Source organism: Tinamus guttatus, unplaced genomic scaffold (assembly GCF_059628265.1).
Source record: "Tinamus guttatus ecotype Peru unplaced genomic scaffold, ASM5962826v1 Tinamus_guttatus_pri_ptg000032l, whole genome shotgun sequence".
NCBI lineage: Eukaryota > Metazoa > Chordata > Aves > Tinamiformes > Tinamidae > Tinamus > Tinamus guttatus.
Genome location: NW_028288566.1, coordinates 1,017,206 through 1,031,546, shown reverse-complemented (window position 1 = coordinate 1,031,546; position 14,341 = coordinate 1,017,206). Strand labels below are relative to the sequence as shown.

General features: G+C 45.9%; 1 protein-coding gene across 6 annotated transcripts in view; it reads right to left on the bottom strand.

Moving 5' to 3' along the window:
- The window catches only part of ADGRB1 (adhesion G protein-coupled receptor B1), a 257,067-nt gene that overhangs the window by 98,336 nt on the left and 144,390 nt on the right, over positions 1-14,341 (bottom strand). For all 6 annotated transcript variants that reach the window (XM_088531233.1, XM_088531260.1, XM_088531226.1 and 3 more), the window contains exons 14-17: positions 13,586-13,729; positions 9,896-9,971; positions 7,085-7,187; positions 6,025-6,068 (exon numbers count right to left, since the gene is read on the bottom strand). In XM_088531233.1, the coding sequence (XP_088387359.1) occupies positions 6,025-6,068; positions 7,085-7,187; positions 9,896-9,971; positions 13,586-13,729 (367 nt within the window). The remainder of the gene's footprint in view (positions 1-6,024; positions 6,069-7,084; positions 7,188-9,895; positions 9,972-13,585; positions 13,730-14,341) is intronic.

The following is a 14,341-nucleotide window of genomic DNA, read 5'->3' as shown; positions in this document are numbered from 1 at the left end:
TGGTTCCTGACAGGAGATTTTGGGACTCCTCTCACTTGCTCCAGAAAAAAAAAAAAAAAAACTCTTACTGCAGAGCTCTCCTTGTGCATTGCAATTCTGCATGGTCACCTTCAATCCTGACATGATTTTTGTGCACCCTTATCCCTCCACACCTCTGTCAACCATGCTCTGCAAGGACCAAAATACACCCTACATCTCAGCAGTTCCTTTCCAAAAACACCCCCCACACAGGACAGTGCTCAGAGTTTGAGCTGTATTTTAGGATCACATAAGCTTCCAGATGGGATCAGACTGATAGTCTAGTTTCCATTTGGCAGTGTGGTAAAACACCAGGCTGCGCAACTGGGAAGCCGCAGGGAAGATTCCATCCTGATCCCAGCTGGAGATCACATCCAACCCAGATCCATGGGGAGGTGATTGGGCCTCCCCCTGCAGCCTCTTCTTCTTCTCCAACATCTAACCTTGCTGCAGCTTCACAAACAGAGGTCTGCATTTCCAAAGTTAGATGGGTTAAAGGCTTTAATTACTGGAACAGATGATCTTTCCCAAGGGAAGGTAAGAGTGTCCTTGAATTAAAACCATACACTTCTGAGGCATTTTCTCTTCGAAGAGCAGGAAGCCCTTTATGCAAATATTTGTAAAGCCTTGCAAGGCCTCTGAAGAGCAGTTATTATAATGCCTGGCTATGATTATTCCCATCTTGGAGGAAGAAAAGCAAAGAAAAGAGGACGGCTGGAGCTCCTCTTAAAGCAGGCAGCCCCTCGTTCCCTCTGGGATGTCATCAGTGAGCACAGACCTGATGAATCCAACTCTCTCCAAGTACAGGACTGTATTTCACATGTGCATAACATGATGTTCTCTCATGCACTGCAAGACAAAATACCAGCCTCAGCTTGGCCTCCAATGGGTCTCACAGGCAGGGAAGCACCAGAGGAAAGAGAAGCTGAACATTAGGCTGTGCTGGTGGGTCTATCAGTAGTTACCATCATTTGACTCAATTCTACATTCAAAAGAAAAGAAAAAAAAAAGAAGTTTTGTAATTTTTGAGGAAATGCCGCTTTCGAGGTGTGAGGACACGCATCTGTCATCCCTATGGGTGAAAGGACTTTTCTTTAACACTGTCCACTGCTGAGTTGCCTGCCACACATCTGCTGCAACCATTAAGATGCTGCCACCACTAAAAAACTTTGGCCCTCGGGAAGCAAAGGGTTGATTGTCCCCCATGCAATGTCACCATCCTGTGCCAGAGCAAGGCAGGTGAGAAATATTTACTTATATCATGAATGCCTGATATCATGCTCACAAACACAAATGCAGGTAAGATGCACTCCACTCAGCTCCATCCATCCTATCTCAGAAGAAGAAAGGGGGAGCAGGAGACTAGATATCACCTAGATTTTAACTTCATCAGGGCTGCTAAGTGGCTTGTAATTACTCTAAATGAATACGCTTGGAGGAGAGCCAGAGAATCCCAAATCATTCCTTGACTTCAACTTTCAATTTACCCAGCCGGTGCTAAGCTCATTAATCATACTTTTGCAGCACCAAACACAACAGAAATTAATCCTTGATCTTCTCCCCTCTTATTTGATGTCGTGAGGGGTTGGGGGCAAGAGAGGGCAGAAAGAGAAAAGAGATGGAAGGGTGCCACCCACAAATCTAGCAGTCACTCAAATGAGCTGGGATTAATAAATCAAAAATCCATTATTAATAGTACAAGCTTAAATATCTATCTAAATGCAAATGAATGAACACTGGGGGCTTCTCCACCACCTTTTCTTTTTTTCCTTTTATTTTTTTAGTGCTTCATTTAACAACTCCATCTTGGAGGAAGCACATGCCCACACGATAATTGTCAGTTCTAATTGCAATTTTACAGTTCAACCCTTCATGGCCCATGTATTTTAAGTGGCCTTTAAAAGGGCCGTGACGTCTTTTGGATGGGATTGAAAGCTCAGGTGGCAGCTGTGACAGGCAGCTCTCATACAGGCATCATTTTGAGTCTCCTGCTTTGGTGTATGTTCAGTCGCACAGAAGGTAAGGGGGATAAATCGCACAAAAAGGTAAGGGGAATAAATCCATGTGCTTCACCAAGAGTGCAGGGGAGAAGTGAGAAGTTTTACCAAACACCAGACAAAGCTGTAAGGCTAATCCCTGTCAGAAGAAGGTGAGTCTATCTATCTTTGATGACAGATGCCCAGCGCTGCCGGCTCCCATCCAGCACCACAGCACATCATGTCTTTCCATCTCTTACAGGATCTGCTAAAGCAGGCTGGGCCTGATAAAGCAGACTTGAGACCTAAACCTGCTCCTGTCTGAGGACTCCTCATAATCCGTTGTCCTTTTGATGTGCTTGAAGGCAGGATGCAGAACTGTACCTCCTCGCAGCTGTATCTTCCTTCTCCCTACCCCGCCAAATGCATTTTCCAGACATTTTCCAAGACATCTCAGTCCTGGGATCCTCAGTCCTGAAGTCTCATATCAGGGACCTGGGACCCTATATATGCACAATGCACATCCCAGGGAAGACCCCTGTGCTCACTCGGATACCTGAATGACCATAGGCTCCATCCATCACTCAGTCATCAGCAGCGCTGGCATCCTGATAGGGAAGTTTGTCTGGGAACCTCATAGCTGCATCAAGGCATTTTGAAGGTGAGAGCCAACAAGGGAGGAATAAGGTGTTTACAAGTTGACGAAATAGCCAAGCTGCCAAGGGAGATAAAAAGAGGCTGAAGAATAGACAGCAATGGGAGAAGAGTCCCCACTGCTTAGAGGAGGAATCTGGGGGGGAAAGGCTCATCTGTCCTGCTTGAGGAAAGGAGAACTGAGGCTGATACAAGAGACTCCTCGAAACTAAAGCATTACTGAAGATATAAGCAAAAAGCCTCGCTCCGGTCTTAACAGGTATGGATTGTCCTCTCTCAGTTCATGTGGATAATGGATAATGCACAAGAGAAGCCAGAAACACACCAAGGAAAAGTGTGGTCCACGGCAAATTTAGGAAAAATTTCTTAACAGTGAGGGTGACAGAGTGCTGGAACAGGTTGCCAAAAGAGGTTGTGGAATCTCCTCTGGAGATATTCAAAACTTGCTTGGACAAAATCCTGACCCTGCATGTGCAGGGGGTTGGACTAGATGATCTCTAGAGGTCCCTTCCAGCCTTAACGATTCTATGATTCTATGAAGTTCCGCTCAGGTCTTGAGGGCTTTCACTAGGATGCAATAAGCATTTGATGCAGAAAAGTGAAGGCATCCAGGTGCAAGCGTGGAGCACCTGGCCTCAGATCTAGTTTGGTTCCTTAAGATCCAAAACCATTAAGAGACAGTCAGAGACACAGGGAAGGTCCTCCTGGCCAGCCAGTCTTGGAGCCAGAGTATGGAGAACCATCAAAAGAGCAGATTTAAGAGAAGTAGTGTCTTCTGAGCAAACAATGCCATGGCAGACTGGCCTGGGTCGCATGGAGAATAAAGCAAGATGAGTAACAGACAGGGAAGTGTGTTCATAGAGCAATTAAACTGGTCACACAGCGAACCTATAGCAGAGCTGGGAGGCGGGATGTCCTCAGTTTCACCCACTTGCACAACCACCTTGTGTGACTGATCAGTGGAGTAACCTCCATTTTAATTTAAAAATCAAACTTAAATTTAAAAAGGAGGCAGAAAGATGGAAAAGATAGCACCAAGAGGGGAACCCTTCCAAAGGGGCACTGAAGCTTGGGATTTCGTGTCTCAGATTGTGATCACGATTTCCACTATGCATTAGACAACAGGTCTCAGATCATACTTAGACTGTCATCTGCTTATCAGTGCATGTACTTTGGTCTGCAAGAGGCAGCAGCCACAGCATGTGCTGCCCACAGAGACAAGAACCCTCGCGCAGCACATGATGCTTATAGTTGGGTGAGCTTCGGCATTCTGATTTTGGGATTTCCTCTTCCTTTGGCACAATTCTTATGCTTGGTTAGAAATGCTGCTAAATCCTTGATACTGGAGGAGAAAGATGAGGCTGATTTAGGTACAGGACACTCACATTTCATATCTGAAAGCATGCAGCTCTGAAAAAAAGAGTTACTAGAAACCAGGCATGTAACCTAAAAAGTCCATGTTCTAAACAGAAAATGATTCTCCCAAACTGTGATGCAAAAGTCTGGATAGCTGCAGGGTTCAGTTCAAGTCTGGGATGGCCATTCAGACTTCAGAACAGGATTTGCATAGCTAAATTTTCATTATGCCTTCCCAGGAGGGGGCAATGATAGCAAATCAGTTTTAAACTCTTCTGCAAACAATTTTGCAGCTCCTCTTTGCAGCCAGAGCTCACAGAATGAGATCTAGCTTTGGAATATCCCCTAGCAAAATCTGCTGACACTGTCGTTTTGGGCATTTTCACTGGTTTAGACTGCAAATGTTGCTGGCTGAAAGCACCTGCATTTGTGCCCTGACACACACTGGCACACACACAAAGTAGAATCTTAGCAGCAACATTTGTGCAGCCAGTCTACTGGAGTTTTCAAAACCATCCTTGACAACCAAACCGCAATGCCAGTGCCAAGAAATTTCCTGCTTAACTCTTAGCTTCAAGCCCATCCTTTGATGCCATGGAGTGGCAAGGATTAAAGAGTGAAAGCGTTCCTAGCATCCCTTGTTCCCTGAGAGACTACAAGCCATAGAACAAGCTGCCAAGCCCTGGGATCAAGTATGTGGAGATGATGGACCTCCCAGGACATGTCAAGAGTAATGATGCTGCCCTGATTTCATAAAAGTTCACCCAAGACCTGTTGAGAGAGTTCAGCACAGCACACAAATGACAGACACTGCTGCTCCATCCCAACCATCTTCTAACACTGGAGCAATTTTCACTATGACCAAGAGGGACCCGTTCTACCATTGGGTACAACAAGGAGTACCCATGGGTTCTTCAGCTTCGATCTAAATCTCGTATATGCCAAATTAATCACAGCCCAACAAGAGCATTAAGCTCTCTGCAAATATGTTGCCCACCTATGTGTGCTTATACTACTTAATGGAGCATAAAAGGAGAAGAATAGAATCGTTTCTCAGATGCTGCAGCTAATAGTAAAAAATAATGGTAATAAATGCAAAGGTATGTGCCAAATGCATGAGGTCTTATGCAGAAAAGATGACTCTAAACAGAAAAGGAATCAGGTTGGTCTTCAAACCAGGATGCAAAAGTCAGTGAAGTGAAAACACCATTAAATCAAACATTTCAGGTCCTTGTCAAGTTCACTCAGGATTTAAGACTACACTTTTAGACCGTACTTTATTTTTTACAATGAAGACTTTCTGACAGTTACTTTCTGTATGGGATTTTTGGCCCTGACTCTTTGTGGTAACTTTGGATTTCTTTTTTTGCCTGCTGGCCACAGTTACATCACTCTAAAAGGCTCACGAACAGTCAACAATAACAGGAATCCTCACAGAAATCATTTTACTACATCACAGTGGCACAATTTCTGCTTCATCACTGCAGGCCATACTTTGCAACAGCGTTCAAGTATTCCTAATGTTGTTAAATCAAAAAGAAGTGGAAGAGTCACAATGAGAGGCCACTTTTCCTTAATGTGGGGTCTAAACTGTCAGGGGAGAATGCAAATATCCATCCTTGTGAACAGAAGCAAACATAAACAACTCTATTAGGCATATTAGAGATAACACATGGGTTCATTTATGTGATGCTCCCAGCACACAGGGCACTCCAGGGACTGCCCTGAGAACACCTGATTTCAGATCTTTAAATATAAGATCGGGTTTAACTGTCAGCAAAATAATGCAGAGGAAAAACAGGTGCATCCATGCTGGTGAAGGAAGGATCAGTTCCCACCTGGGTGAAGGGCTTTGCCAACTGTGAAGGTTGATAAAAATAAATAAATGAAGAGCAGAGTGGAGAGAGCAAATGACTGGAATAGACTGGAGGTTGCTGCTAAACTTGTGATAGCTTCATCCCAGAAACAGTCTGAAATAAATGAGTTTACCTGAGAGTAAAGAAAAATCCAGACAACTCACCTGTCAGCTTCATCCCACAGGATGCAGGTCTGGTTGGTTGTTCCCTGTTGGGAGAAGAGAAGGGGAGGAATGAAACAAAACAGTGCTGTGCTGTCGATGGGGTATTTGAAACAACTAGAACAAAATACGAAAGTCCTGTAGAGCTGCTTCCACTACTCTGCATAGACAGTCACAGATCGTGGCCCTTGGAATAGATCCTTTCACCTGTGGCTTGAAAGGCAAGAAGAGAATGGGCCTCACTTTCTTTTCCATCGACACAAGATCTATGCAAGGATCTGACTCCACATCTGTCCTCTCTCTACCTGCTGATGCTCTATCTCTTTCCTTCTCACACAAAAAATCCTTTTGCTGCTCCCTTCTGGAAAGCAGATTAAATACAGTGCATGCTTTTGTGGCACACACTTCTCAGAAAAGCCACAGTTCTGCAGAATGTGTTCAGGTATATTTAAAGCTCCCTGAAGGAGGTTTATTGTTGACTCCAGTTGGAGCTCTCTTAGGCAGAACAATTTGGAAATGCCTTCCCAGAAAGTCTGAAGCAAAAATATGATGGATCTAATACACATGCTCTGGAGATTCAGAAGGATATGTGAACTCCGCAGCAAAAACTGGCCTTGGAGTATGTATTTATCGATCATATATGTCTGTTTAGGAACAAATGGGGATTCTTGGATATTCAATTGCCCTTTAAAGCACTGATCACAACAATAATGTAATTTGTGTCTCCTATAGTATCAGAGAACTACAAAGAATGTTGCAGACATCAATGGAAACAACCTTTCTCAGCGCTCTCTTCCTTATCCAAGAAGATCATTGTTATAACCTGTTTTCTAATGGATGAATGATTAAGACACTGTTCTTACCCCAGTCATGTCCCACAATGAAAAGGTGGGAATCTGGGACAAAAATGTCCATGTTCTAGCATGCAGTGGTAGTAGTGTCCTGCAGTGATATAGACACCTCAGGAACCTGGTAAAACTTCATCCTTCCTTGCCCCAACTCATTTCTTTCATGCAGAAGCAAGCACAGATAGGGGTGGTGTGGGTTTCCAGGGTAGACTTACATTGTACAGATGGGAGAATTCAATCTCCAAGGGGGTAAGGAGAGACCAGGGAAATGGCTTCACAGTCACGGAGATGACTTTGGAGTTGACAACAGTGCTGTTTCTATGAAGACAAGAAAGAGAAGCTTTGAAGGGGATGGAGGGAACTTTGCAGTGTGTCAGATCCCACAGGGTTAATCCCTTGGCTATGAGGCTTAGTGTATGCATTGCAGAAGAGTTGGCTCCGTGGCTTTATAGAGTTATCAAAGACAGATGCTGCTGATGGACCTCATCCTCTACCATTCCAGCTCCCCTCACAGCTGGAAGGGCAGGGAGATGCAGACAGATGGTGATTTCCATCTTGTGAGGATCAAAAGGAAATGGAAAGAGGCTCTTCTCAGCCCTTCCTGTGCTTAAGGGTAACGGAAACCTCTCCCCATCTAAATCCTCGGGTCTACAGGCACTTTTGTTTTCCTTTCTGGAACTTACTTACTTACCTTCTTTTTACAGAGGGTTGCCTGGAAAATATTACACTTGCTTAATAACAAAAAGGGTTAGAAAAACTGCAATTGCCTGTGGGTGTCTAAGTGAATGCTCAGGAAGCCACGATTCCACCAAGAGCAGAGGGAACAACAACACCATTTTAGCAGGGTGAAGAACACCCAAAAACATTTGGTCAAAAAAAAAAGAAAGAAAGAAAAGAAAAGAAAAGAAAAGAAAAGAAAAGAAAAGAAAAGAAAAGAAAAGAAAAGAAAAGAAAAGAAAAGAAAAGAAAAGAGGGCAAGAAGCAGTGAAGCACAAAAATCAATCTACAGAGAATGAGTAGAAAGGGAAGTCAATTGGAGTAGACATCAGCTCTAAGCTTTTAAACGTAGGCAACTGCAGATAGACAGTTGGTTTTCTGACAGATCTCCAAAAGTGGGTGCTAACAGGTAAACACCCATGCATGGTTTCATTAGTAGCTGGGTCTTTTTAAGGGACGGTTCTTGGTTCAGCACTACTCGATATTTGTGTGAATACCCTAGACGACACAGGATAATTCCTTTTAAAGGCAGTGGGCCTCACGCATATTGGTTTGGTGAATAAAATCAGAAGCAGCACTTGCTTTTTCAGGGTGACAACTCCTAACACGCAGAAGTTGCTGCTGTGCTGACAGTGAAGGCTGCTGAACAGGGATACCAGAAGCTATCCCGGTGCATCCAAGAGCAGAGAAATGCACCCAGGAATGACAAATGGGAGGTCTGAGTGCAGGACTACAGGCTGCGCTCTGGGAAGCAGTAACCCAAAATGTACCCAGAGAGAATGACTTCAGCATGAAGTGCTCTGACAGATAGGACAGGAGCTATCCGGGCTATTTGGAAATAAGAAGGTGAGGCATTTATCTTCCTTCTGTAGCCCTCCTTGTAAGGCTGCCCCTGCACTACCGGCTTCAGTTCTGCTTTGAGATGGGGAGATAGCAGAGGGAGTTCAAAGGCGAGACACAGCATTGATCCAGGTGCTGGAAAACCAGCCATAAGAAGTCTGCTGAAACGCATGTCTGACAGTTCCTTGCATGCAGAGAAGGCATCTGATAGCGGGGGATTTTTTAGTCGCCCACACAAAGGCCCAGTGCCTGGAAGTGAAAGTCAGACAAATTCAGCCTTAAAATACGGCAGTCTCCTAGCAGAGAAGGTAATTAAGCATCTGAGCAGCTTGCCGGGGGAGGTGAGGAACTGAGCATCACGGGGAATCTTTTAGGAAGAAGATAAGTTATCTTTCCTACAGACATGCTGCCATCCAGCTTCTGCAAAGGCAACTAAACGCAAGCTCTAGACAGAGAGGAGGTCAGCAGAGCTCCGAGTGCTCCTGTGCAGCTGCGGTGACTCTGGTTTCTAACGTAAAATCATTCTGCACCAACGTGGTTAAACCAGGATCTGACCCTTAAGGATATTTCTCCGCACCCTCCTTTTTTTTTTTTTTTTTTTCCTTGCAAAGTCCGTTTGGACAGCTATGAATTAAGAGATACTGCTCTGCTGAATATTTTTTTCCCCTCTTACAACCATAGGTGATTCAGGACTGATTTTTTTTTTTTTTTAAGAGGGACTGTCCTTTAATTAAGGAACATCTTAAATCAGATCTCCTGTGGGAATGCCGTTCGGAGGCTGTGGCTGCTGCAGCTGCTGGTTATCAGAGCTCATTCAGTGCTTGGCCAGAGAAAGCTGAAATACCACTGCATCATTTGAGCCAATGATGTTTATTGCCCTTCTGATCTAATTCCCAGCGCTGTAATGGAAGATATTACAGAATACAGTTGGCTGGCTTGCTAATCCCTCTCTGCACTCACTTGGAGCTCTTTTGCCATTGCCAGTGCTAAATCTGTAGGTATTTAAATGATTATCAGTGAGGAGAGATGCCCCGGTGTTTATGGTAAATGGGCTCAGGCTAATCAGTGCATAACAGATTTAGAAGGTGCCTTAGCATCCTTAATTTACTGCCTCAGTACCAGTCCCAGGGAAAAAAAAAAAGGAAAAATAAAAAAAGAAAAATAAAAAAGACGAGAGAGAGGGAGAGAGAGAGAGAGGAATGAAGCAAAGACAGTGGAGCTTGAGTAGCTGCCAACATGTTCTTTTGTACATAGAGCCACCAGGTCATCAACTCCTGACTGCTGCATGGGTCCTCCCATCTGTTGCAGCTGTTCCTGTATGAACATCACCCAGTTTGGAGCAAAGCACGATGTGTTGCATGGCGAAGAGGCCCTTAGCTCTTTCCCTTGGAGCACCAGAGGGATCTTAGGGAGGAAAGACCCTCAGTTTCCCCCCCAAGTTGCTCCCCTCCACTGTCGACCCCTCTTACCTCTGGAGGGAGAGGATGCTGCCTATGTTGCGGTACAAGACAGTCCCCACCACGAAGACGGAGGAATCATCTGTCACTGCAGGGCACCAGAGGAAAGGGAAGAAGACAACAGTGCTAAGACAGGGAGGATGCTTGTCCCCAAATGACCCTCTCTCCCTCTAAAACACATACCAGGAGAGCTCATGGATCATGGCACAGAAAAGGCAGGTCTGGAGGGGGGCAATACAAGCCATAGTGAGCTTCAGATCTCTTTTTTTTTCCCTCCTCCCCTTGCTCTTTACCAAGGAGAACCATTTCCTCTGTGGGACCAAATTGACACCCAGGTGCAGGAGGAGAAATAGCATAGAGGTCCATGCTGGGGGATGGCCAATACCGATGTCACCGCAACAGGGTGCACTGCTAGCTGTTACCCTGTTGGATCTCTATCGATCCCAGGCTGTGGTGACGATGTTTCCCAGGAAGCATCTCTTTGGCATGACCCGAAACCCATGGGTCTGCTCTTTTGCAAGACCCCAAACCCATGTGTCTGGCCTTGTGCAAGGCTTGAGCATTTCTATTGACCCTCCTGGTGGATCCTCTCCCCTTTGAAACTCCAGCTTATCCTCCAACAGAGCCACAGCAGGGATATCCAGAGGACATGTCGGGACCCGTCAGCAGCTATCGAGCCATCAGAACAAAGAGCCGCGCTGGTGCTGACGAGGGCAGCTGCAAAGGGCAGGTTTCCTCTGGCTGAGACACCCCTGCAGACGCTGCCCTGGCTGCGGTGGTGGCACCGTGGGGCTCTGCAGACCCTAACACCATGTGTTCGGTCCCAGAGGAGCATGTAAGCCATTTGCGCAACCGTTGGGCGAGTGACTTGACCTCCTTGTCTGCCTCGCACAAGCCAGCTGCAGAAAGTAAAAGCTTCCCCGGGAAAAAATAAATTAAGAAGAAAAAATCAAAAAACGGAGGCGACAGAGGTAGCCCTTCAGCCAAGGGGAGTAGCCCTGCTTCAGGGGGGTAAAAAGTGACTCACATCGTGCAGCTGAGGAAGCCTGGGGAAGCATCTTACTCTGGGGCTCTCGAGTGTCTCATGCTGAGGTTGAGCTCGGAGCACGTCCCTGCCCTCTCAGTACAGGACAGGCACAGAGCAATGTGCCTCTCTCCCACTTTGCAGGCTCTCACCTCTCTGTCAGACTGGGCTAAAATGAGCTAGCTGGGCAAAACGTTCACTTGCAGGTGGGTAGGCTTGCAGAGCTATTGCAGCAGCCTTGCTTTCTCGGGAAACCCTGCACCGTCTTTTGCCTTTCCTGTGAATCCCTGTGCAAACAAGGATCCTGCTGCCTTCCAAGGCAGTTTTCCTCCTTTGCGCTGAAAAAAATACAGCCAAGTGTCGGGAAAAGCATCGTTTGCTCCTACGAGATTGTGAGCAAGCAAATCCTTAAGCTCTACAATCTTATCATAGCTCTTCCCAGAGAAGAATCCTGTCAGTATTAGAGCTGGTGGTTTGTTTCATTTGGTCTGGGGCCGATTTTTAATAATGTAGCTGCCCTTCAGTCCTGGTATATTATAGTCAACTCCTCTGATGTGCTACCCAGCTGGAACAGCAATGCATTTTGATCAAGTAGCATCTCCCCAGCGAGGATCACAGCCTGGAGCCCAAGGGGCATGCCAGTCAACTCAATAAATCACTGCTGGCCTGCTGAAATCCGCTGTGCAAAGCTAGTGAGGGGTCTGTCCTCACTGCCACCAAGCTGCCTTTCCCCATTGCTCGGCTCGGGTTAACTGACCCTTTTCCCTGCAGCCAAGGAAAAGGTGAGGATGAAAAAGAAAAAAAAACAATGGTGGTGCTATTATTCAAGAGAGCAATCCATCAAGAAAGACCACCTGCACAAGGTTCTGAACAAGGCAGAGGTGACACAGCTCTGGGTGAACAGGATGCCAAGGAGAGGTGAAGCCTGATGATAGGTTAGTTCTTCAGAGCAGATGTCACCTTTTTTTTTTTTTTTTTTTTTTGCACAGTGCCTGCCATTCTGGGGCCTTATGGCAGCTCTGTGTAATGATACTTGTAATGGAAATCTGGAAAACAACCCTGCGGGGAGGTAGATGAGTCCTCCTATGGCAGCACACAGCCCCAGAGCAGGACCCACTCTCCATGTGTGTGATGCTGTAAGTTTGTTCAACAGTTCATTAAAGTGTTTCAAAGGTGAATGCTCCACAACCTCCACAAATAATCTGCAATAACCCTCCCTCCATCCTGACTTCTTCCAAGAAGATAATGGTGTTCTCAAGGTGCAGCAAAACACAGTGCCGGACTCGTCCCTGCTCTGCTGGTGACTCACTCTTTGTCCTTGGGGAACTCACTGAACTGTGGTTGGCTGCAGAGTACCCAGGTAGAAATGATGGCTGTGTTGTTTCTTTCCCTGGCAGGGAAATGGGTAACAAGAGTTCCTGATATAACAAAAGGAGGCCAAAGAACTTCCAAAAGCAACAACTCATGGTCCTCTGCCTCAGTGCTAGCAAACCAACACAGTGATGCATCAAGAAGCAATATCCTGCACTTTCAAAGCCATTAGTGCCATAGCACCAGGACTTGTGCGAAACCAGCTTGCTGCTATTTCCTAATTGTAAGATCCATTAGCATCACAATGTCCTGGCTGTGTTGGATGCCCCTTCCAGAAAGACCAGTGCACCAAGTGCCTGTAGCAGGGAGCATCATTTCCTGGGCCTTCCAGGAGAGCAAATTTCCAAAAGAGTCCTGCAGGTTTCTTCTCAGAGCTGGCCCTCATGACGTCTTGGCTGAGGATCCCATTTCCACACCACTTCCACACCATACATATGGCTCATGCCCAGCTATGTCCTGCTGTGGAGCCAATGACCTGAATGATAAATGCCCTGCATGTGTGTTTTGTGCCTGAGAGCAGAAAATTGCACACAACAGGCATAAAAACACATTCTGGCAGAGTCTGTCCATCCAGGAGCTCCCCAGCTCATCGGCTGCTCAGCGTGACATGCTGACCCCCAGCTACACAGGCCTTAGATGGCTCTTCCAGAGCTGGATCCAGTCCTCAAGGAACTATACAACATTGTCCACGTGGGCATGACTACAGGAGGCCAAATCAGATACCCCAATTCCACTCCTGTGTGTTTGCCCCTGCTTTCCTTGCACTGGTAATCCAAGCCTATAAGGCCATCAGAAAAGACAACTGCCTTTCTCATACCCTAATGGAAATCCATCCTGCTCAGGAAGGAACAAGAGAGACACTTCAGCACTCAGTTTCCCCTAAGAAGATCTTAGATGCAGCCCAATACCCATATGCACCAAGAACAGAGCAACCAAGCATTCACTGGGGTGTTTTCACTTCATCCCAGGTTCAGAAACCTTGGAAGAAGTAGTCATCAATGTAGTCTTGCTCTGGGCTTCTATATTCACTCCTGCTCTCTTCTAAATATGCTGCTGTTTCAGAAGACCTACACCCAGATTCAAAAACAAAGCCTCCCCCTGAGTTTTTGCAGAGGCTTCTGATTTGACTCTTGGTCAAGCCATATCTAAAAGCTTTGTTTTCAGTCAATAGTGCTGTTGGGCAACAAAGCTTTTATGAGCAAATCCAGGTCAGCTGAAAGGACAAATTGTATGCCAGCCAGACAGAAGGAAACTCCCTTAGAAAGTGAAGAAGAAATTTTCAGGAATGTTCTAGCTGTGCTGCCTACCTGCCAGCCCCGAAGAGAGGATGCTTTTGGATATGGTGACCTTGTCCTCGGAGTTCTTGGCCCAGTCCACCATGCCCCTCCAACCTTTCATGGGGAAGGTGATGTCAGTTGCTGCGTGTGCAGGCAGTTTGTGAATGCTGAGGACTAGAAGGAAGCAGAAAACAAAACAAATACATAAAACCAGTGTCAATACATTTGCATCTGCTTAGAGGTAGAGTATAAGAGGACAGAGCAAGATTTCTCTTTATCTGTCCTCCCAGCTTCCAGCAATCAGTGGGACTTCTCCAGCCAGTGGTTGCATCCAGACCATCAACTTTAATAGCCACCAGTGGACACCTCTTTTGTGCATTTTCCTAATCCCATCATGAACCCATCTGTACTTTCTGGCTTCTGAAATTTCCTCTGGCAACAAGTTCCATGCTGTGATTGTGCATACAGCATAAATCAAATACTGCCTGCTGCTTGCTTGCTGCCTGATCACTTCATTGGTTGCTGTGTAGCTCTTGTATATAACAAATATATAAAAGAAAGCAAGTAATTCTTCCCAGTTCATCATGTCTTCTCTGTTCATGTTTCTACAGATGCCTCTAATCTCTCCTTGGAAATTCTCCTCTAAGCTGAAGTCCTAGCTTTTTTGGAGGAAAGCCACCCCATATTTACGGTCATCTTCATTGTCCTTCCCCAGATCTTTTAATGTTCTACCACCTGCTGCCTCCCGTCTTTCCCTCTTCACAGCCCAGGTCATATGTATTACAG